At 34.4% G+C, this 24,337-nt stretch overlaps 2 protein-coding genes across 5 annotated transcripts in view; both read left to right on the top strand.

The window, feature by feature from the left end:
- LOC135847616 (uncharacterized) overlaps positions 1–2,732 on the top strand; it is a 170,838-nt gene extending 168,106 nt beyond the window's left edge. The window contains exon 3 of the mRNA XM_065367239.1: positions 138–2,732. Coding sequence (XP_065223311.1) covers positions 177–2,006 — 1,830 coding nt within the window. The 5' untranslated portion in view covers positions 138–176 and the 3' untranslated portion in view covers positions 2,007–2,732. The remainder of the gene's footprint in view (positions 1–137) is intronic.
- Positions 2,733–6,555: 3,823 nt separating this feature from the next.
- LOC135847618 (uncharacterized) overlaps positions 6,556–24,337 on the top strand; it is a 41,269-nt gene continuing 23,487 nt past the window's right edge. Inside the window, exons 1-2 of one of the 4 annotated variants that reach the window (XM_065367246.1) lie at positions 6,578–6,855; positions 11,262–13,640. In XM_065367246.1, the coding sequence (XP_065223318.1) occupies positions 11,301–13,163 (1,863 nt within the window). In that variant the 5' untranslated portion in view covers positions 6,578–6,855; positions 11,262–11,300 and the 3' untranslated portion in view covers positions 13,164–13,640. Of the gene's footprint in view, positions 6,856–11,261; positions 13,641–17,818; positions 20,030–24,337 lie in introns of those variants that run through there. The other 3 variants (XM_065367248.1, XM_065367247.1, XM_065367249.1) reach the window with 3 other exon arrangements.

Genomic DNA, 24,337 nt, shown 5'->3' with positions numbered 1-24,337 from the left:
AATCGCTATTGGGGATCGAGAGAAAAACTCGAAATATTTTTTATTCATGCCCAAACGTTACTCTTTTTATTTTCTTTAATCGTATCCCACCAGCTGCACGCTTCATCTCTTTAATTCGCTCATTACGATTCTTCTAGGTTGGAATTTGTGCCTGTGCGGAATCAAGAATCACCGAAATGGCTGAAATACCGCCCGTCGTCTACGATATCGCTCAGCCAACTCCAGTCACGTTGAAAGAACTATCAGCCATCGCCGTTAGCCTGGAAATCTGGCGCCATGAAATACGAAAACATCGCATGAACAGTACGATAGAAAAATTTGATCCAACCAAGTTGGATATCTCGTCAAAAACCACACTCCCTGATTTACCATCAGTAATTTATGATGCCATCGATGAATATATACCAAGGTTTGGGCCTTCAGCGACGAAATGGCTGTGGAATCACTACGTGAGAATATTCCAGTTACAACGCACCGATCCCAAGTCTGTTTTGGAAGTCTTTGACGACTTCGTCGCTGATTTCTATGGCACCATCGATTATGTGAAAACAGCGAAACGCATGATGATGTGTGATAGATTTAGCGACGTGGAAAAATTCGCTATAGCTTGTACGTATTTTTTCGAAGACGATATAGGACGAATTTGGCCATCTGTATGCCAGAATTTCGACTCGAGTAGTATGAATTTTTACGAAAGCCCGCAATTGTATTATTGGATATGCTGTCTCAGAAATGAAACCGATAAGATACCTAACCGAGGAAACAGATCTATTGACGAAGTTATGCTCGAACATCACATGGTTCGTAACAGACCATCTTTCGAATATTTCTGGAATCGTGTACCTGTGGAAAATCGAATGTCAGATGCCATAATAAATCTTCGGACGTGTGATGAAGAATTGTTTATTTCGTTCGGATTATCAAAACTGAACGATCAACAGCTCGATGAATTTATTAATACAAATGATGGTTATACATTGATATTTAGTCTGCTGCTAAACAATCATCACCCTCACCAGTGGTTATTTCAACCAACGTGGAATTTTCTTAAAAATTCAATGAACGAAAATACTTTCAGAATATTGATCGTGAAAATGTTGCAACTCGAGCAGGCCACCTCGACGTTTGAAGGGTATGCGAAAGAACCCCCATATTGGTTGTATCATTGTTCGGTAATTTGGAACAGTATCCCGACTAATTCAAAACGATCGATAATCGGAGATATTTTATCTGACACGAGATTGTTTGAGAACATACGTTCGCCTTCATGTACTAGCAGACGTTTCGTCGGATTTTTATTGATTATTCTTCCATCGGCTACTTTCGGGCAGAGAAGCACATTTTGGCGCCACTGTTGGCCTCATTTGATCCAAGGCACTCGAATAGATGATTTGAAACACATAATGGGACTTTGTTTCGAAAATGAAGATAAAATTGCGCAGTTCAAAGGAGGTATTTTTGCTAGAAGTGAAAATGTACGTCTCTTGTGTGTCAGACTACTAAGGAAAGGGATGATGGACGAATTGAACGATTTGGTTGACTTTTGTTGGCCCGAAGTTCAAGCAGCGAATAGATACAAGCTACACCTTTTGCAGGCAACTTTTCTTGGTTTTGAGAATATGTATCTTGGTTTTGAACATATAGAAAGAGTCAAAGAATTAAGTGTATTTATCCACGATGCTTTCGACAGTAAAGATGAAGCGGCAGATTTTAAGAATCAACTTGTGTCATCGCCTGCAACTCAAAACTATTTATTACGCTTCCGCAGGCCGAATTTTTCTATTGAAGGAATGATGGAATTAGTAGATACGTTTGTTTTGGCCGAACAAACTCGACATGCTATAAAACGTCGTATGATTGGTGTTTTGATCGAGTCTATTGGACATTTTGACCACCCTAGGTTCAAAACACCTGTTTTTGATCGATTTTTATTATGGTTGTTTGGAAGTACTGAAGACGTTGAAAGATTTAGACAGGACCATCCTATAGAATTCAACCAGCGTTGAGAGACATCTCTATGAAATTCAATGTCCTGAGGCTGCCACCTGTGTTTTTTTTTCGACAGTTCCACGTAAATTGAAATTAAACTGTAAATTTGGTAATTTTGAGAACTTCATCATGTGGAATTATTCAGGTTAATTGGATTTGTTAGATTTTTAATGTATATATATTATTGAGATTCGTTTTACTTATTTTTAAGCATCGGTAATTTGCACACGAAATAAGCATATAAAGTGTGTGGCGATTCGCTAAAACTTTTTTAAAAATATGTATTTGTTTGTTTTATTATGTCATTACCTACGTTGTTTTTTTTAGTTACGAGTGCGTAAGTGTAGAGGAGCATTTTATACTTTTTCAATTTTTTTATGAACGAATAGTTTGCTTATGTAAGACGTATAGTTTTAGTTCATTTGTATACGCCCAAAATAAATACATAGGCTAAGTATTAGTATGTACCTTCTTCTATTTTTATGACAATTTAGGACTTCTTTTTTGAATTTCACTCAAGTGGTCCAATCTACAGATTACAACCTTATCTAATATCTACCTACTCTTATTGTGTCGTCATTACAATGCAACTGCATCGCAGCCCATGTTGAATTGATATACTTAGTTGTCATTGTACATTATCGACGATGTCTTTGACAACATCGATGAATTTGTTGATTTAAAAAATATTGTTCAGTTGTCCACATTTATAACCTTGATTTTTAAACTTTAAATAAATGTGAAATTATTTGAACAAATTTAACTTGTGTATTTTTCAATTCGTAGGTACTTTACTTACACTCATATTGATACTTGTTTTTACTCGATTAGTTTTCGTGTAATTGAGCTCATAAATCAAATCTGGTAAAATTTTTGATACTGGGCCATTCCACGTCAATTCGACCAAGAAATGGTAAGGGATGGGGTGGGGGGGTAGCGATTTTTTTGAAATTTTTTCTGTGGAAAGACCTTCCAAAGAGATGATCAATGGCGCAAATACCAGCCCTCTAGCCATTTTTTAAAGGCTGCCAGGGGGTGTCAAAGTTTTTAGTGAACTTGAAATATCATCAATTTCAGCAGTGGATTACTCGACCTGCCAAAATGGATTTTTTTTTCCAATAGGTAGGGGTTTTGAAAGGCTTTTTGATGGTATCATAAAAATCAATGTTGCCACTTTTTCGTACGAAAAATTAGCTCGAAAAGTTTTAAAACGAAGTTTTCATATTGTTAAAGCATGAAATTCGGTCACTGAGAAAGTGACTTAGTCGTTATTTCACTTGCAAGTCACTTTTGTCACTATTTCGGTGAAAATAGATTTGTCGAGTAAAAAAGAAAAATTGCAAAATATTATAAAATGATCAATATTTTTCATAAAAATCCTTTAGAATTATCATTTTTTTAAAAAATGAAAAATCAAGTTTCCAACATTAAAAATATAAGACGATGTGATTGGATAGAGCCGATATTTTCAAAACCGTACAAAGGTTGATCGAAAGATCAGGCAAAAATTTATCACCTGTCAAAATTTCAAGTGCTGAAGTTCCTTTTTCGATTTTTGGTGAATTTTTGAAAATCAAATTTAGTCCAAAAATGAGGGAAAAAATGAAAATTTTACCAAATTTACCAAGAAAGCTGAATTTTGAAATATACCCTATTTTCGACACACCAAATCGATTGGAAACGGTTTAAAACCGTTTTGAGCAGTTCTGGAGCCTCCAGCAGATTTTTGAAACTCGAAATTCCCACAAAATTTCATCAAAAGGAGTTGGAAAGCCTAAACTCATTCTGCAAACTAAGCTCAATATGCTACGAAGTCGACTTCAGGTGGATTTTAAGTCGTTTTGGAGTCTATAGCAACTTTTTGAAAATTACTGGAGCCTCCAGTAATTTTTGAAACTCGAAATTTCCCAAAATTTTATCAAATGGAGATGGAAAGCTGAAATTTACTTCGCAAACTAGTTTCAATACGATATGAAGTCGACTGCATGGTGGTTTCAAATAGTTTTGAAGCTTCCAGCTACTTTTTGGAAATTTCAATTTTCCAATAAACGCCATACAACCCTTCAAAAAGTCACTGGAGGCTCTAAAACGACTTTAAACCCACCAGAAGTCGACTTCTTAGTGTACTAAAATTAGTTTACAGAATGAATTTCGACTTTCCATCTCCATTTGATGAAATTTTGTGGGAGTTTCGAGTTTCAAAAATCTGCTGGAGGCTACAGAACTGCTCAAAACGGTTTGAAACAGTTTCCAATCGATTTGGCGTGTCGAAAATAGGGTAGATTCCAAATTTCAGCTTTCTGGGTCAGTTTGGTAAAATTTTGATTTTTTCCCCTCATTTTTGGCCTAAATTTGATTTTTAGAAATTTACCAAAAATCGAAAAAGGCACTTTAGCACTTGAAATTTTGACAGATGAAATTTTTGCCTGATCTCTCTATTACCTTTGTACGATTTGAGAAATGTTGTGCAAGTCCTACGTTGCATTGGAACGCAAAATCTGCGATTTTGGCTGACCTGTCAATCAAAATGGCCGCCATTTTGTAAGTGGAGCCACTTTTTTTTTGAGGACAAGGACTAGAAATGTTCCTTAGGACTTCCCTTTTAAGAAAACAGTTCTCCTGGAGGATTGGCGGGGGGAGGGGGTGCAATAGATCCTTATGCAATCTCCCCGACTTACGTTGCTCTCATTTCTTAAAATTTTGGTCACCTTTTTGCTATTTTTCAGTCACTAAAGTCACTAAAATAATTGAATAGTGGATTTCATGTCTGATTATTCCGACTCTCAAAAATTCTGAAAAAAATATATTATGGACAACTTTTCACGCTGAACAACATTATTAAGAAATTTGGATGGCATTATGTCGTAAAGTCAATTTTAAAAAATTGAAAGTTTGCGAAAAAATACGATTTTTTGATTTAAAACATGAAAAAAGGTTTTGAGTGGTGAAGTTGGTCCAGTTGACTCCTATTTTTACGTATCCGTTGAAAAAGTTGAAAAAAATCCTTTCACTCAATGGAATAAACTCATCACAAAAAATCAAAATTCGAAAAAATTCAAAAAATAAACGAATTTTGATTTTTTTTGCTATGAGTGTGATTTTTATCAACTTTTTCATGAAATACATCAGAAAGGGAATAAAACAACAGAATGAATTAAAATTTTTTTTGATGTTTGGAATTTGTTATATATACCTAAAGTTATGCATAAAGTTATATACCTTTACCTACATAAATTAAACATTATTTTTGTTGTTTTTTTTTCGTTTCAGGTGAGTACACAGTTTTTTGCCTTACAAACAAGAGAACGCTAACGACTAAGCGATCATGACTTATAAGTAAGTTTTTGTTTATTATCAAATTATGATTTAAAAACTGCTCATCTCTCAGCCAGGGTCCTTTTTAATATCTAATTTAATGAAAGAGGTCACCAACACGTGGTTTTAAGGGTGCTGAATTTCATTTTGGCCCTTTCTACATGACATTTTTCCAAAAGTGTAAAATCCAAGAACTCTTCGCCTCGGAGGCCCCAAAACGGCTTGAAACACCTCCAACCAATTCAGAAGGTCAGGATTAATTTTTATTTAATTTTAAGTTTTTCTCAAAAAATAAACATTTTAATTTTCGAAAATCCGCCTAAAATCAAAAAATAAAATTCAGCACATTAAATGTGGCCTGTTGGTGTATTTTCCCGTGATTTTTTTATACATATCTAAACGATAACTACGTAAATAAGTTCGTAGGTACCTTTAAAACTCAATCCAACTTCTCCATCCATTGTTCTACATAAAATACCACTCTTCAATAGGTTTCGTGGCTGACATCATAAAAACACCCAATGGTTGCAAAAAACAATAACTTGATGAAATTCCCTATCAAAATATAAAATAATAATGAATTCGATGAATCGAGAGCAGACTTACTTAATACTTATCTTCAAAAATGCCTTGAGAATATACTAAGATAGGTATGTACGTATCATCTGACTCGTAAACAATTGCAATTTGACAATTTTGGAGCCTCCAGCGAGTTTCCAAATTCCTACAAAAAATTTTAATCGACCCGAAGAGCCCAAAAATAAATTTTAGAACCTATACGTGGGTACTTTTGCCGTTCATTTTTGAAATTTCTGGAAAAAACTGAAAAATCTCTGGAGACTTCAAAATGGCCCATGGGCCATGACTATATTACTAGATTTAATTCATGAAAAAGTTTTTTAAAAAATTCCCTTAAACAGCTTTTATAAGTTTTTCTTTTTTTTTTTTTAATTTTCAAAAATACATAGAATCCAAAAATGAACTTTAGAACCTGAAATTTTGGTTTCGACTTTCGAGTGTTCTTAAGTTAGCTCTTTCGTTCTAGCTTGGTTGTGTTCGAATCGGAGAGTGTTAGTAGTTCCAAAGGTTCCATTTTTGTCAATTATTATTCGGTTTGCAGTACCCTGCATCCTGCAGTACCTCACCGGTGGGTAGGTGAAAAATAGTAGGTAGGTATTTCATGGCGAAAGTAGTTCACCGCGGAGTCTTTTTCTGTGTATCATAGCTCACGTACTCATCTATGCATTGATAGATTCCGAGGGTCTTTTAGAAACCACCCTACTCTGTTTACATCTGTTCATCGTTCCAAGGTCTCCGTATTCATCATTCTTCCTTCACGTCCCTCGCCCCATGAAGAGTAATATCATATGTTCGTATTCGTAATGTGAAATCTGTTTTGCTTTTGTATTTGTACACGCATTCCATTATCAATGATCAATGTGTAGTCTTTTTTTGTCAAGTTTATTTAATTTTCTTCATTGATACGAATTAATTACTTACGTTTATTTGCCCCGGATCTATGTTGCGTCGAAACGTTATTTTCTCGTAGTCGTAAGTATCTAATTGCTTATTTATAATGATATGAATAGCTGTATGTTTATAAAATACTCGTACGAAAATTTAAAACGATTTGATCTGAGCGAATTTACAATTATTGTGATGACTTCAATATCATGAAATTCAACTGAATTGAACTGTTTGAAGTGCAAAATATGTGCTTGTGCGGTACATGTGTAAAAATGTACATATATGATGAAAGATTGTTTTCAATACTCGTTGCTGATAGTAGCGAGTTCTTAAGTGGTTCTCAAAATGGTGTTTTTGTGCGTATTTTTATTATTCTTTTTTCTCGTTCGTATTGTTGTTAAAATTTACCTGCATATGGATTTTAAAGAAATCGATGAAAATAAAGTTGGAGTTTCGTCTTGAAAACATTGAACATCGATACTTACTTGACGAATTTCGTAAAAACCCAAGTTACTCGTGATCATAATTCATAGCCAATTGAAAATCGCGATTTATCATTTTACCTGAAGGATAGATGACTAGATGAGGCATGAGGCTCGCTCAATGAAGTAACATTGATTTTGACTCCAATATTATGAAATTTTGTAGTACTTACTGAAATTAACTTCGTACATGGTTGTTAAAATAATTGATAATTTTAAGGTCTCTAAACAGATGCTGTGCGTTTTTCTTGTGATAAAATTTGCTCTGGTGGACGAAAAAATATATGTAATGATCGTACTTATATTTATAATTTCCTCTTTTGTTATTCCTAGTAGAAATGCGAACTTGATTCTTGACGAGTGAAGGAGGGGGGGGGGAGGGTCAATTATATCAGAAATGTGATGAAGCGTTGCAAAAAATTATGGCGAAAAAATCAATTTTACAAGACGTACAGGAAAAATTTCAATTTTGGTCGATGCTTACCCCCTCCCTCTTTCCAAAAATGCAAAGTTGAAAAATTTTTCATGTTTTGAAACAAAAAATTTCCAATTTTTCTTCTTAGGGAGGAGGGGGGTTCAGGTGATTTTTTATTTTTTATATATCTATTGTTACGTATCAATGTGAATTTTATTAGTTGATCCAGTTTTAATTATAGCATAAAGAGATGGTCATAAAATTACCATCATTTTGAAGTAAAGTCATCCATCCATCCATCCATCCCCTCCCTTCCTCCCTCCCCCTCTCGACTTTACCTAAAGGGCGAAAATCTGTACCGAATCTGAATCTAGAATATTAATTTTAAAATGTTGTTGGTACATAGGTAATCAGAAGAATTGTCGAAGTCCTTCTAACACGTATTACATCCACCTCTTTATGTCAAGAGATAGGCGAGGAGACGTAGAAATATTGAAACTTCAAAAAAGCACAACGATGACACTAATCCGAGCACCATTGATTTCCCAGAATCTTCCTGTACACTCTCAGCTATGACCTAATCAAAAAATCAAAAATGCAATAAAAGGGGAAGGGCTGTCGAGGAAAAGTTTGAAATGTTTCCAATTTGAACATCATAATATAGTCCTTACAAATTACCTTTTTCTGAAAAAAAATTTTCGCGTGGTCCCTCGAGCATTATTGAGCCTTTTTTCTCCTGGACATGGTCTTCCAAAATTAGAAAAATATATTTTAAAAAGTGAAATGAATAGTTGACGAACTTTTTTTTCAATTTCCAATTTTTGTCTCAAAATTCCTCTGTGGTAACTCTCTTTTTAGAAAAAATCTTCCACTCTTCCTCCCTTCGAAAAATAATCTTTCGATTTTTTGATTTAGAGCAGATGACTCGATCAAATGGGGCAAACCCATCCAAAAAATTCTGCTTTTTACAAACACTTTTTTTTTTGCAAAAAAATTCCAAAAATTTTAGTTTTTTAGCAATTGAAAAATCTCGCTGCTTTACCTCAAATTTCCAAAAAATTATCGAGAAGTCTCTTTTTTTTGAAAAAAGTTGCAGAAAATTGTTGGTAATAATATCTTTGTTGAAATAATTTCAAAAATTTGATACTTTTTGATTAAAATGGCCGAATCTTGGCTTTTTGAAAAAATTCTTGCTTTTCAGCGAAATTACAACTACTTACGATTTTATCTTTTTTTTTCAAAAGTTATTCAAAAGCATTCACTTTTTGCCAGCTATTCCCAAAAAGTCCCATCATACATTTTGCTGAAATTTTCAAAATCTTGCTTTTTGTCAAAAATACGTGTAGGGGAGATTGTTGTACCCCGGACCTGTTGTACCAGGGACCTTTCCCTCATTAACACCACTTGCGGAATTCGGACCCCACTACGTTTTGAAGCATCACTAGGGTATGCCACAAAATGAACTATAGGCGATAAGGTTTTCATTTGAAAATTTTACACACGATTATCACGTTTTAAAACGAAAAATTACATTTTGCCATGTTTTGTGAACTCATTTTGACCTGTTGTTTATTTGAAATTTGTCAAAGCAATTAGTGCAACGTGTAGCTACACCATCCAAGTGTAAGTACACATATTCACTTTTTGGAAAAATATTGTGTGAAATTTTGTAGAAATTTTTTTCTAAATTTTGGGAGGTCTTGTACCTGGGACCAAATTTCATCGTGTACCACGGACCGCAATTTTTTCATCTAATTTTCACGAATTTTGATACTTTTTCAGATGCCAGGATGCCCTTTACACAGTTTTTACATTGTAGCATCTGAAAACGTTTCAAAATTTATTTGAAATTGGTGGAAATTTGAGGAAAAATCTATGGTCCGTGGTACAACATGGCAAAATTATGAAATTAAAAAAAAAAATTCTGCAAAATTTTATATGATCTTATTGTAAAAAGTAAATATTTATAATGAATGTCTATGATCCATACGTGAACTTTATGCCTTCACGGCCAACTTTTAGGCATTTTCCAGGGTAAATTTCCTTTTGGTCCTTGGTACACGACCCGTTGTACCATGGACCAAAAAAAAGTGACTTTTTCAAAAAATTCTGGAGGGGAGGGGAATGAGTTTTGAACAAATGTGAATATCTCGTTTTTTTTGTAAAAGACCATTCTTTGATGCACCCTATTCACATTTTCAAAAATAATTAATGGGTGGAGTCCATTCCCAAAAAACGAAAAATCGGTCCCTGGTACAACAATCTCCCCTATCTTGTCAAAAATTTTCGTATTTTCAAAAACTTACAAGCATTTCGTTTTTTTTGTTTTTTTTTTGTTTGCAAAAAAATTCCAAAAATTTTAGATTTTTAGCAATTGAAAAATCTCGCTATTTTATCTCAAATTTTCAAAAACTATTGAGAAGTCTCTTTTTTTTTGAAAAAAGTTGCAGAAAATTGTTGGTAATATCTTTGCCGCAATAATTTCCAAAATTTGCTACTTTTTGATTAAAATGGTCGAATTTTGGCTTTTTGAAAAAATTCTTGCTTTTCAGCGAAATTACTGACGATTTTCACCTTTTTTTAAAAAATTATTCAAAAGCATTCACTTTTTGCCAGTTATTTTCAAAAAGTCCTATCATACTTCTTGCTAAAATTTTCAGTCTTGCTTTTTGTCAAAAATACGTACCTTGTCAGAAATTTTCGCAGTTTCAAAAACTTACAAACATTTCGTTTTTTTTTTTTTGCAAAAAAATTCAAAATTTTTTAGCTTTTTTAGCAATTGAAAAATCTCGCTATTTACCTCAAATTTCCAAAAATTATCGAAAAGTCTACTTTTTTTGAAAAAAATTGCAAAAATGCAAAAATATGTAGGTAATATCTTAATTTGCCAATTAATTCTCAAAATTTGCTGTCTTTTGATTAAAATGATCAAATTTTGGCATTTTGGAAAAAAAATCCTCGCTTTTTAGCGAAATTACTATAAACGATTTTCACTTTTTTTTTCAAAAGTTATTCAAAAGCATTGCTTTTTTGCAAAGAATTGCAAAATAAAGATAGTTTTTTGCCAATTATTCCCAAAAAGTACTATCATACTTTTTGCTAAAATTGTAAAAGTTTTGCTTTTTTCCAAAAATTGTAATAAGTTCTCGCTTTTCGACAAAATTGCTAAAAATTGGCGTTTTCATAGTGAAAAAATCTAACAAGACTTGCTTAGTTTAAAAACTGTCCAAAAGTTTCCATTTTTTTCTCTATCAGAAATTGTCAAAAAAAAAAAAACTTTCTTTGTTGGAATTGTCAACATTGCAAAAAATTCTCTTAGCAATAATTTTGACCTGAAAATTTATATTGCTCTAGAAATATTTTGTTTTGTTTCGTTGCAAATTTTTTATGAAAAAAAAATCAGGAACATTCTTTTTTTATGTTGGGACTTGCATGTTGAAAAGCGCAACGAGTGTGCCTGAAAACTAATTTTTAAGAGTAGGAATAAAATTCGAAATTTTTATTCGTTCCCGAACACAACTAATTTTATTTAAATTGATCATTTCTGGCCAGCTGCTCGCTTCATCGCATTAATTCACTCGTTACGATTCTAGGTTCGAATTTCTACCTATGCGAAATCAACAACCTCCTAAATGACCGAAATATCTGTTCCTGTCGTGTACGATATCGCTCAGCCAACCCCAGTATCGTTGAAAGACCTAACAGCCATTACCATTAGCCTGGAAATCTGGCGCAATGAAATACAAAAACATCGCACGAACCGCACCATAGAAAGATTTAATCCGCCCACGTTGAAAATCTCGTCAAAAACCGTACTCCCCGATATACCAGTATTGCTTTATGATGTTATCGACGAATATGTTCCAAGATTTGGGTGTTCAGCTTCGAAATGGCTGTATAGTCACTACAGGAGAATATTCCAGTCACATCGCACCAATCGAAACTCTATTTTGGAAGTCTTCGACGATTTCGTCGCTGATTACGGTGGCACCATCGACTATGTGAGAACAGCGAAACGCATGATGGTTTGTGATAGACTCAGCGAGGTGGAAAAATTCGCTATAGCTTGTACGTATTTTTTCCACGACGATATCAGACGAATGTGGTCGTCTGTATGCCAGAGTTTCGACTTGAATAAGATGGATTTTCTCGTATGCCCGCAATTGTTTTACTGGATCTGCTTATTCAGGAATGAATTGCGTAGAATACCTGGTCAGAGGAGCGGCAGATCTGTTGACGAAGTTATGCTTCACCACCACATGATTGGGAATAGACCATCTGTCGAGTATTTTTGGTACCAAACGTCTCTCATAAATCGAATGAGAAAAGCCATAGACGCTGCGACTCGTGATAAGAAATTATTAGTGACGTTCGTGTTATCAAAACTGAACGATCAACAGCTCGATGAATTTGTTAATACGAATGGTTGTAAATTGATACTCAGTCTGCTAAACGATATTGTCCTCAACAGCTGGTTCTTTCAACCGACGTGGAAGTTTATTAAAAATAAAGTCAACGAAAGTACTTTCAGATCACTGGTCATCGAAATGTGGACACTCGAGCTGACCTCGTCGTTTGAAGGGTGTTCGAAAGAACTCCAAAATTGGTTGAATTGTTGTTCAGAAATTTGGAACAGTATCCCAACTAATTTGAAACAATCGATAGCCGAAGACATTTTATCCGACAGGGCATTTTTTCAGAACATGCCTATGTTTACATCTAGTAATAGACGTTTCGTCGGATTTTTAATGATTATTCTTTCATCGGCAACTTTTGAGCGGAGGAGCACATTTTGGCGCAACTGTTGGCCTCATTTGATCAGAGGCACCCGAAGTAAAGATTTGATTCGAATGATGAAACTTTGCTTCGAAAACGAACAAGAATTGAAGCAGTTCAGAGATGACATTTTTGCTGAAAATGAAAACGTGCGGATCTGGTGTAGCGAACTATTACGTGTTGGGATATTCGACGAACTGAACGATTTACTGGACTTTTGTTGGTCCGAAGTTGAAATTGCGAAAATTTACAAACAGCTGCTTTTACGATCAACTTTCCCATTAGAAAATATCCATCTTAATTGTCAACATATCGAAAGATACGACGAATTTAACGCATTTATCGACGATACATTCGATAGTCAAGATGAGGCGGCCAATTTTAAGAATCAATTTATGTCGTCGTCTGAAGTTCAAGGCATTTTATCGATGTATACCTCCGTAAGGAATCCTTCTTTCGAAGCGCTAATGCGATTTGTCGATACGTTTGTTTCGGAGCAACAAACTCTACATGTGATAAAAGAGCGTATGATTGGTGTGTTGACTGCGTTGTTCAAAAATCCTGAGAATATATATTTCGTCGACTGTAATGATTTCAAAACACCTGTTTTTCACCGATTTTTATTATGGTTGTTGGGAAATGCCGAAGAAGTTGAAAGGTTTAAGGGGACTCATTCTTTGTGTATAGAATTGTACCAGAGTCGAGAGATTTCTCTGTGAAGTGCGATGTCCTGAGGCTGCCAGTGTGTGTTCTTTTTTTCAATAGTTCGGCATAAATTGAAAATATTACGTAAACTATTTGGAAATTTTCAGAAATCGATGATATCGAATTATTCAAGTTGATTTAGCTTGTTAGATTTTTAAATACATTCAGATTTCTTTTGACTTATTTTTAGCTGGTTTTTTGGATAATTTGCTCAATTACACACGTAGTCAACATAAACTGTGTGGTGATCAGCTGAAACATTTTTAAAAATATATTTGAGATAGGTACACCGTACATTAAGTTTGTTTTTTACTCGTATTATTTAAGTATTATTACCTTCGTTGATTTTTTTTTAAACAACGAATGCATACAGAAATGCATTGATGTAACTTTTTTCATTTTTCAAGAACAAATATTTCGCTCATGTTCCTACGTAGGTTTTAATTGATTTATATACGCGAAAAATAAATACGTACTTTTATTTTTATGACAATTTATGACTTTTTTTTTTTGAATTTAAGTTACAAATGATGTAGTCCAATTGTGATTATTTTCCTTGCTTTTTCAAAAAAAATACACTAGGTAGGTTTTTATTTCCTCCCTTTGCCTCCCCCTCGCCTGCTGTTGAATTTCATGAGAAAAGGATTAATCATTTTTCTCATTTAATCTCAATTCTGAAATATGTAATTCGTGCTGGGAGTCTTTTCCTCCACTTCACCTTCTCTCACCACTACAGAAAGAACTAAAAACAATAAGTTGTATATGATCCTATTTAGCTATGTGGGTTTCCTTGTGTGGGGCCACTAAATTGAAAAAAATAATGAAATGGAACTATCGGAGTGTGTAATTTTTTTTTCAATTCTCATATTCCTATGTCAGAAATTCGTTTAAATGAGTGACTCGACGTCTCTTTTCAAGAGAAAACCTTTCTCGATTGTCTCTCAAATGTTGGTCTTCTTACATAGAACCCCTCAAAATGTGGAAAAATCAAAAAAAAAATCATAAAAAATTGAAATCTTGTGAAAACCAAATGAAAATCTTCCATTTTGGGTAAAACTCCTTCTTATATAGACCTCGTTCTCAAAAGAAAATTGGAAAATTAGATTTTGTAAAATTTTAGTCATTTTTTGAGAGGTAAAAGTCATTTCGTGTCGAATCAGTTCAATTTTGGGTTTGGGTTCTTTGATTTTGCAGAAATTTGTTTGTGGAAAGAGGAATAAACGTTATTATTTTGTCTTTCAAATTTCCTTGGGTCAGGTGCCCAGGTGAGGTGAGATGAACCTACCTTTTTTTTTTTTCAACGATTGGAATTTCTCCTCGTAGTACTGAACTATGTAGTTAATGAACTAGGGACTGCTGCAACTCGGAGAAAATTTGCTTGCAGCGTTTTACAGGTAGGTAATTCAGAGCAGTTTTAAAAATTTTCATGAAAATTTCCGTAATTCAATAAGTATTGTCAAAACCTCGCTCACTTTTGGAGCTATGATTTGACACTTTTATGATATTTACTCACTAACGTGAGCTTTTCGTTGTTTAGGAGGGGGTTATTCCGCGTCAATTTGACTAACAAGGAAACATCTTGAGGTGCCACACTCCGATTTGAATGGGACCGCGATTTTTGGAAAGAGCATAGTGTAAACCCCTCAAAACCAAATTTTCAGCTGCTTAAGTTCATCTTTCGATTTTTGGTGAATTTTTGAAGATTCAAAATTGACTGTTTTTGGCGATTTATGCTTTTTTTTAAAAAAGTACGTACTTGATCAATAAAAATGGTCAAAATAAGTCCCAAAACTAATATTAATTACCCAAATCCAAATTTCACCATTTCCAGCCATTCTGAAGCCTCCACCCAGATTTTTAAATTTCTCCAGAATTTTGAATTTGCTCCAGAAGGCGTGAATATGAAGTTGGGAGCTAAAAATCGAGTTGCATATATTACACTCGACCTGTTTAACGAGTTTATCCACATTTGAGCCGATTTTGAGAGTGACACCTCAAAAGTGGCTTTTTGACCAGCTTTTTTCAAGATTAAAAAATCCAAAAAATCAAAAGTTTCCCGTTTGTGTGGAAATTTTCGAAATTCACGCGAATCGCTGCATTTTGTCCAAAACTAACCCCCAAATCCAAATTTCACAATTTCCAGCCATTCTGGAGCCTCCAGCACGATTTTTCAATTTTTCCAGAATTTTGAATTTGTTCCAGAAGGCGTGAATATGCAATTGGGCAGCTAAAAATCGAGTTGTGTATTATACTCGACTTGTTTAACGAGTTTATCTACATTTGAGCCGATTTTGGGAGTGACACCTCAAGAGTGGTTTTTTGAGATGTGACTCTCGCTCCAAAACGGGTGGAAATGGTAGAATTTGTGCTACAGGGGTTAGTTCTTAAAGAAATTACAGCGATTCGCGCAAATTTCAAAAATTTCCTCTCAAACGGATATCTTTTGATTTTTTGGATTTTTTAATTTTTGAAAAAAGTTGGTCAAAAAAACACTCTTGAGGTGTCACTCCCAAAATCGGCTCAAATGTACATAAAATCGTTAAACAAGTCGAGTATAATACACAACTCGATTTTTAGCTGCCCAACTTCATATTCACGCATTCTGGAGCAAATTCAAAATTCTGGAGAAATTGAAAAATCGCGCTGGAGGCTCCAGAATGGCTGGAAATTGTGAAATTTGAATTTGGGTGATTAATATTAGTTTTAGGACTCATTTTGACCATTTTTATTGATCAAGTACGTACATTTTTAAAAAAGCATAAATCGCCAAAAACAGTCAATTTTGAATTTTCAAAAATTCCCCAAAAATCGAAAAATGAACTTGAGCAGCTGAAAATTTTGTTTTGAGGGTTTTAGAATATGCTCTTTCCAAAAATCGCAGTCCCGTTCAATCCGGAGTGTGACAACTCAAGAGATTCCCTTGTAAGAAGTGGTAATGGGGGTCGGTAATTTTTTTGAATTTTTTCCTGTGGAAAGACCTTTTGAAGGGATGACCAATGGCGCAAATCGCAGCCCTCTAGCCCTTTTTTGAAAGCTGTTAGGGGGTGTCAACGTTTTCAGTGAACTTGAAATATGATTCATTTCAGCAGTATGAGGTCAAAATAAGACAACTGAATAAATTTAAACTTTTTTTGATGTTTGGAATTGAAAATAGAATTTTTCGAATTTTGATTTTTTTGTGATGAGTTCATTTCATCGAGTGAACGGTTTTTTTTCAACTTTTTCAACGGATACGTAAAAATAGGGGTTAAATGGGTCAACTTCACCAATCAAAACTTTTTTTCATATTTTAAATCAAAAAATCATATTTTTTCGCAAACTTTCAATTTTTTTAAATTGACTTCGCGAAATAATGCGATCCCAATTTTTTAATATGTTGTTCAAAATGAAAAGTTGTCCATAATATATTTTTTCAGAATTTTTGAAAGTCGGAACGATATGAAAACTACAATGGAAAACTACGTTTTGAAATTTTTCGGGCTAATTTTTCGTACGAAAAAAAGTGGCAACACTGATTTTTATGATATCATCAAAAAGCTTTTCAAAACCCCCAACTATTGGAAAAATTTCCATTTTGGTTGGTATCGCGGTTATCGAGTAATCCACTGCTGAAATTGATGATATTTCAAGTTCATTGAAAACTTTGACACCCCCTAGCAGCCTTTAAAAAAGGTGCTAGAGGGCTGCGATTGGCACCATTGGTCATCCCTTCGGAAGGTCTTTCCACAGGGAAAATTTCGAAAAAATCGCCGTCCCCTTTACCACTTCTTAGTCGAGTTGATGTGGAATGACCCAGGGGTGAGAGTGAAACGAAGTCTTGTAATTGTATCGTGTGACATATCGTTTTCTACGTTCTCGAGAGTGCCGAATACGAATATCAGCACATTTTTTTGATTTGACTCTTCAAACGCCCCCGATCATTTCATTTATTATGATCAGCATCGTTGAAATCCTAATTCAATTTTCAGGAAAGGAACAGGGAAGTTAATGAGGGTAACTGGTGACTGCAGGTATTTATGGGTATATCTAACCATAGTAAACCATATTCTAAAATTTTCGGCAAATTTAAAACTTTAATGAGTTGGAAGGACCGATGAATCATTAAATTGAATTCATGTTCGTATTCGACGCTTCCAATAAACCTCATGATCCATATTTCGTCCGATTTCTTCAATTTTCATGAAAAAAGTATCAAGATTCGGACGTAAAAGAGATAAAATTGAAAAAAGAGTTTGCATTCGGCAATCGTTTTGAAAATTGAGCACTCGAAAAAGTTCAACCTTGAACTTATGACATTTTCGATGAATGATACTTTCGAAAAAATACATAAAACATATTGTTGATTATTATGAAGAAAAAAAAACAATTCCTACCTCTTTTGTCACAGGTAGGGTTGAGGAGCTAATGAAAGGGAGAATTTTGAGCGAAAAATGTGTATCTATGGTCCAATACCCAAAATCAGGCTGATTTGACATGAAATGATCCGCCATTATTATGTATGTAATTCGATGATTGTTTCCATGTGGAAACCTTTCTGCTGAAAAGTGTCACGATTGAAAAATCAATTTTGGGGAATACTGAACGACATTTTTTTTTCATTCGTCCCTTACCTATCAATTTCCGGCCAGCTGCTCGCTTCATCGAATTAATTCGCTCGTTACGATTGCAGGTTTGAATTTGCACCTGTTCAGAATCAAGAATCTCAGAAATGGATGAGATAGTGCCTGTCGTATATGATATCGCTCAACCGACTCCAGTACCGTTGAAAGATCTATCAGCAATCGCAGTAAGCCTGCAAATCTGGCGCAATGAAATTCGTGAATATCGTACGGATGAGATTTTAAGAAAATTTTATCCATCCAGGATAAATATCTCGTCAAAATCCGCATTATTTCCTGACTTGCCTTCGGTAATTTACGATGTTATCGACGAATATATCCAAAGATTTGGGTCTTCAATGGATGACTGGCTGAGAGATCACTATACCAGTATATTCAAACATCCAGAAGGAAGACACTATGCTCCCTACGTTTTTCAATCCTTCGACGATCTCGCCGCTGACTATACTGGCACTATCGATTATGTGAGAACAGCGAAACGCATGATGGTTTGTGATAGAATTACTGAGGACGAAAAATTCGCTATAGCTTGCGCGTATTTTTTCGAAGACGATATCAGACGACTTTGGCCATCTGTATATGAGAGTTACGAATTGTATACCATTTGTTTTGATATTCGTCCGCAACTGTATTATTGGATATGCCGTATCAACTATGATTTGGAGGAGATTCCTATCGATGAGGACGAAAATGTTGACGAAGTTATGTTTGACTATCACATGGTTGAGAATAGACCATCGCTGGAGTATTTCTGGAATTGTTTACCTCTTGAAAATCGAATGGGAAAAGCCGTGGAGATTATCGATCGTGATTTAAAATTGTTTGTTACGTTCGTGTTGTCGAAACTGTGCGATCAACAGCTCAATGAATTTGTTAATACAGAAGGTTGTAAATTGATACTCAAAATGCTAAAAGATCGTCTCCGTGGCAACTGGTACCTTCAACCGACGTGGACGCTTATTAAAAATAAAATGACCGAAATTACTTTCAGAACATTGGTCGTCGAAATGTTGAAACTCGAGCTGGCCTCAGCTTTTGAAGGGTGTTTGAGTGAACCTCCGAATTGGTTGTATCATTGTTCAGTAATTTGGAGCAGTATCGCGCCTAATTTAAAACGATCGATAATCGAAGACATTTTATACGGCAGCGGATTGTTTGAGAACAATGCTCCATTTTCATGTACTAAAAGACGTTTCGTCGGATTTTTATCGATTATTCTTTCATCAGCCACTTTTGAGCAGAGAAGCACATTTTGGCGCGACTGTTGGCCTCATTTGATCCAAGGCACCCGAAGTGAAGATTTACTAGGAATAATGAAACTTTGCTTCGAAAACGAAGAAGAAATTGCCCAATTCAAGGGTAGCATTTTAGCGAAAAGTGAAAATGTGCGTATCTGGTGTAGCAAACTATTAAGTTCTGGGATGTTCGAAGAATTGAACGATTTGCTGAACTTTTATTGGCCCGAAGTTGAAGCAGAAAAAGATTACAAGCTGCAGCTTTTGCAATCAACTTTTCTCGGTGAAAGAAGCGGTATTACTCTTCCACTTGTTAGAAAAGTCAACGAATTTATTGTATTTATCGACGATACTTTCGACAATAAAGATCAATCGTCAGAATTTAAGAATCAACTTATGTCGTTACCTGCAACTCCGGAGATTTTATCGCCCTATACCTGCTCAACGGAACCTCCTCTTGAAGAGCTGATGAAATTCGTGGATTCATTTGCTTCGGCGGAGGACACTAAACGAAAGATAAAAGGAAGAATGAGTACAACGTTGGTGCAGTTGTTCGTTTCAGATAGTCGCGAGCATATATATGACCGTAGGTTCGATACACCTGCTTTTGATCCATTTTTATCATGGTTGTCTCCAGGTCCTTCATTTGATGGCATATTTAGGAAGATCCGTCATAAAGTCCACTGGTAATTTTCAGATGTCCATCATGTCGATTTTATTCAGGCGAGTACTGAGTTGGGCTTGTTTGATTTTTAAATACGTACATTGAGATTGGTTTATACTTATTTTTAGCTGGGTTTTTTTTTTTCGATAATCTGCTCACGAAATGAACATGAACTGCGTTGGTAATAATTCGCTAAAACCTTTTTTGAATTGGTTACTTACTTACATTAAGTTTGTTTTAAACATACAGAGATGCATTGATCCTTTTTTCTTTTTTCATGAACGAATATTTTTCTTGAATATGTAGTTTTAGTTCAATTTGTATACGCGTCGGTAAATAAAAAATAAATATGTACGATACTACTTACCCTGTAATCTGTATTTTTATGATCATTTATGTTTTTTTTTTTTTTTTTTTTTTTTTTTTTAATTTCAATTATTGATAGTGAGTCATTCCATGCCAAATCGGCGGATTTTTGCATGAGGGGGTCTTCGATTTTTTTCAAAATCAGATCATGTTTAGAGATCATCAAACGATGACAAATGACACGAACTTTACATTTTTTCGATTTTTTTTTTATCGAAGCTGTGGGGTTTCGAAGTTCTCTAAAATAGCCGAAAATGGAAACTTTCAGTTGCAAATTGCTTCGGGTGTACGTGGTATAGAATTTTGATTTTTTTTAAAATTGTGGTACTTTGAGTGGGTAATCGACGAATGATGTCAAAATCGGTGTTGCCATTTTCAAAAACCTAAAAAAATCGATTTAAAAACTTGAAATTTAAATATAACCACGATGTCTGCGAGTAAAAATTCTGAAAAAATTCTCAGTTTTAGTCCTTTTCATGTAGAATAACATATCAAAAAATTAGACTGGCGTTTCTTTTCATTTTCGAGAAAAAAAAAATTAAAAGTTTGGCACTTATTGCAAAAATACCATCAGAAATCTAAAAAATTAATATTTCTGCATTCTTGAGACTTTTTACCAATGTGTAGACGAACTGTTTTAAACAAAAGTAGAAATCTAAAAGATGAATCTTCAAAAGTCCTCCTTTTTGCTAAAATTATCAAAATGTGACAAAAAGTTCGCTTGTTATGCAGAATTACAAACTTCATTTTCAATTTAGCTGAAATTCGGCTCACTGAAAGGCCATTTCACTCACTCCTCAGCACCAAATTTTCAGCTAATGTACCAAAAGTTGATTTTTTTATGTTTGGCGAATTTTTCAAAATTGCTGAATTTGCCTGATTACTAGTTATGTTTTCATAAAAATTTTAAACCATGAAATGAAAATCTTGAATTTGATCAGTGTACTAAAATCACCCCCCCCCCCCCACCTATACGATTGCAACCATCTCAGTTTGAAACTAAATTTTTTACTGTACCTAATTTGGTAAATTTCAGTAAAACTGGCAGAAAAAACTTCAAAAACGTACATATATAACGAGCGAGTTTTTTTGGTAGATATCGTCTGGTGTGTCAACGATCATCTGACTCGGAAACATTTGCAATTATATTATTGTTAGCCAGTTTTTTCGATAATTTCTTAGTAAGTAAACTGTGAAATGGTTGAATTGAACTTTTTTCTAAAAAAAATTTGAGAAAGGGTGACTAGGGTGAGAGGGGGAATTCGAATAACAGCGATTTCAGAAACCCTAAAATATTCATAAATCGTCAATTTGCATAGTGAACTTTCATTACATTATTTATAAATCTGCTCATTTACGCAAAAAAAAATGCAGACTTTTCATTATTTTGGTTGTTTTTTTTTTTTGAAAAACCCCATTTTTTTTACATGATTTGTTGATCTTCTTATATGGAGTCCCTTAAAATTTTGAAAGATGAAAAATAATAAAAAATCGAAGTGCTGTGAAAACCAAATAAAAATTTTCCATTTTTGGTCAAAACGTCTCGTTAATAGCCAGTTTTTTTTTTATTTTGTTAGATGATGAATACCTATGAAATTTTCTAAAAACGTTTAAAATTTGTAAATTTTGAAGCTATGAAAATCAACTTTTTGCTTGAAAAATGATGTTTTACGTTTTGAATTATCAATTTTTCGCAGCTTTCACACTCGCTTTGCTCGGTCAGATTGCAATTCTGCTACGACTATTTCAAACATTTCCTAGAATGGAAAAATCAACTCGAGAAATTCCAAAAACATAATCCAATCAATGAAAAATTCAAATAAATTTTTTATTCGACATTTTTGTAACCAAACTTTCCTTTTTACAAAATGGTTCGAACCACATCTGGCCAATTGTTTGGAAAAATGTTGGTGTTGAGGGGGGGGGGAGTTTGGAGTAAAAAATTGAGAAAATCTAGCGAGAAAAATTGGAAGAATGTCTCAGTCTCACCCCCTCTCTATCTCCCACCGCGCATCGTTTCGTCACGCCTCTGAAAATAAAATATAATGTTTTGTGTGGAAAGTTTTTTGCTTACCTCCTTTTTATTACATTAAGCATTTTTTTAGTCACTTTCTTGATTACGTCTTTTTGGTTACTAAAGTTATTTTTTTGAGAAAAATTTGAGTACCATCCCTGATATTGAAATTTTTCATCGACGTAGTTTCCCTTACTCAATTTTGATGTCTAAAAAATAAGCGAGGGTATGTGAGGCGTGTCAAGGTACATATTAGTCCGACATATGACAATAGGGGTAATTGCACCCCCCCTTCGCCGATCCTCTGGGACAACTTTTTTCGTAATGGGGACATCCTAAGGAACATTTTAAAGCAAACTTGCCAAAAATAAAGTTGGCCTTACTTACAAAATGGCGGCCATTTTGATTGACAGGTCAGCCAAAATCGCAGATTTTGCGTTTTAACATAGCACTTGCACGAACTTTTTCAAACTTTACAAAGGTAGATCGAAAGATCATGCAAAAATTCATCACCTGTCAAAATTTCAAGTGCTAAAGTGGGTTTTTCGATTTTTGGTGAATTTTTGAAAATCGAATTTAGGCCAAAAATGAGGAAAAAAATCAAAATTTCACCAAATTGACCAAGAAAGCTGAAATTTGGGATATACCCTATTTTCGACACGTCAAATTGATTGGAAACGGCTTCAACCCGTTTTGAGCAGTTCTGGAGCCTCCAGCAGATTTTTGAATCTCGAAATTCCCACAAAATTCCATCAAATTGGAGTTGTAAAGCTAAAATTTATTCTAAAAACTAATTTCAATACGCTACGAAGTACTGCAGGTGAATTTCAAGTCGTTTTGGATCCTCCAGCGACTTTTTGAAAATTCCTGAAGCCTCCAGCAGATTTTTGAAACTTTAAATTTTCACAAAATTTCATCAAATGGAGATGGAAAGTGTTGGAAAAATTGAGTATAATGCTACCCGTAACTTTATTTGTCGTGTAATTCTGTTATAAAATCCAAATTTTTGTTTTTAAATATTGTTTCGTTCGCGTATGTATAAATATTGTTGGCCGTGCGCCAGGAGTAAAACGTACTGGTTTTTGTATAATTTATTGGCTATCAAACAGTCAATAGTTTGAAATTTTGATTTTGTTAGTTATTTGTTTTCGACGCGATAATACGATTTATACTTTTGAAGCAAAAGGTTGTTAGAGCATTTTTGCTCGTAGTCATGTTTACTTATTGGTACGTTGACCTTAAAAAGTCAACGACCATTTTTCAAAATAAATACTTTGTTATTTTGTTATGTTTCAAAAGTCTGTTTAATTGTTCGACGTTTTTGTGTGGTCAGGGTTATTATTCGATTTAGAATAGTAATTTCCGTACATGGTTGCAAGAGCGAGGTTCTTTTTGATGCCTCTGATTTTTCTTTTCGATGTTTAGTTTTTGGTCAACGTGAAGCGGTTAAAAAAACAACGACGATGTGATCGGGGTGATCCGTTATTTAATTCATCTCCTGGTAATTCTCCGTCTAATGGTTCGTACGTGTGTATTGACGAGGCTTGGGCCTAATTTGCGCGACGACAATGTTAAATGAACGCGAATATGTATTTGGGTTATGGTATTCGTAACGTGATTCGACTTTTGGTAACTGTTAAATGGCAATGACAACAATCGTATTTCTGGACGCAATTCGAGGGAGTTATTTAAAAATAACGGTGGTAACAAATGCAGTCGATATGGCGATTCCAAAGTAACAAACGCGAATCCTTCCCTGCTTCAAACGGTCTGACAAGATTTTCGAATGGTACGGCGTTATGTGTTATGGTTTCAACCAAGTATGAGTAAATGTTTAAGAGGCAGGTAGTAAAAACGAAAAATTTTGGTTCACAACAACAACAAGCTTTTGGGCGACGACGAAAAATCCGGTTCACGACGATGGTGTAGGTAGTAAAAGAAACGATTTTGAGTACCTATACGATCCGAGTAAATTTGAACACGATCGAGTTAACAATCTGGTAGTATTTATACTTATGTATAGTCGACAACGACAAAGTAATAGTATTATTTTTTTACAAGGCGATTACGGTAATTATTTTTTTTTAACGACGACAACGATTTCAACGATGTAAAATAAGTGTACCTATTTGAATTGGGTGGTAATTTTCAAAAATATCGTACCTAGGTAGTATATAATTTGCGCGGTTCCTTTTCGGATCCTATTTGATGTTACCGATGCAACAAGACATAGGTCACATCAGTAGGTGGTGTCATGTGCAATTTCTATGGTGATGATAGATACACAAAA

Source organism: Planococcus citri, chromosome 5 (genome assembly GCF_950023065.1).
Source record: "Planococcus citri chromosome 5, ihPlaCitr1.1, whole genome shotgun sequence".
NCBI classification, from domain to species: domain Eukaryota; kingdom Metazoa; phylum Arthropoda; class Insecta; order Hemiptera; family Pseudococcidae; genus Planococcus; species Planococcus citri.
Note: the sequence above shows the minus strand (reverse complement) of the source record. Positions and strands in the feature narration are given on the sequence as shown.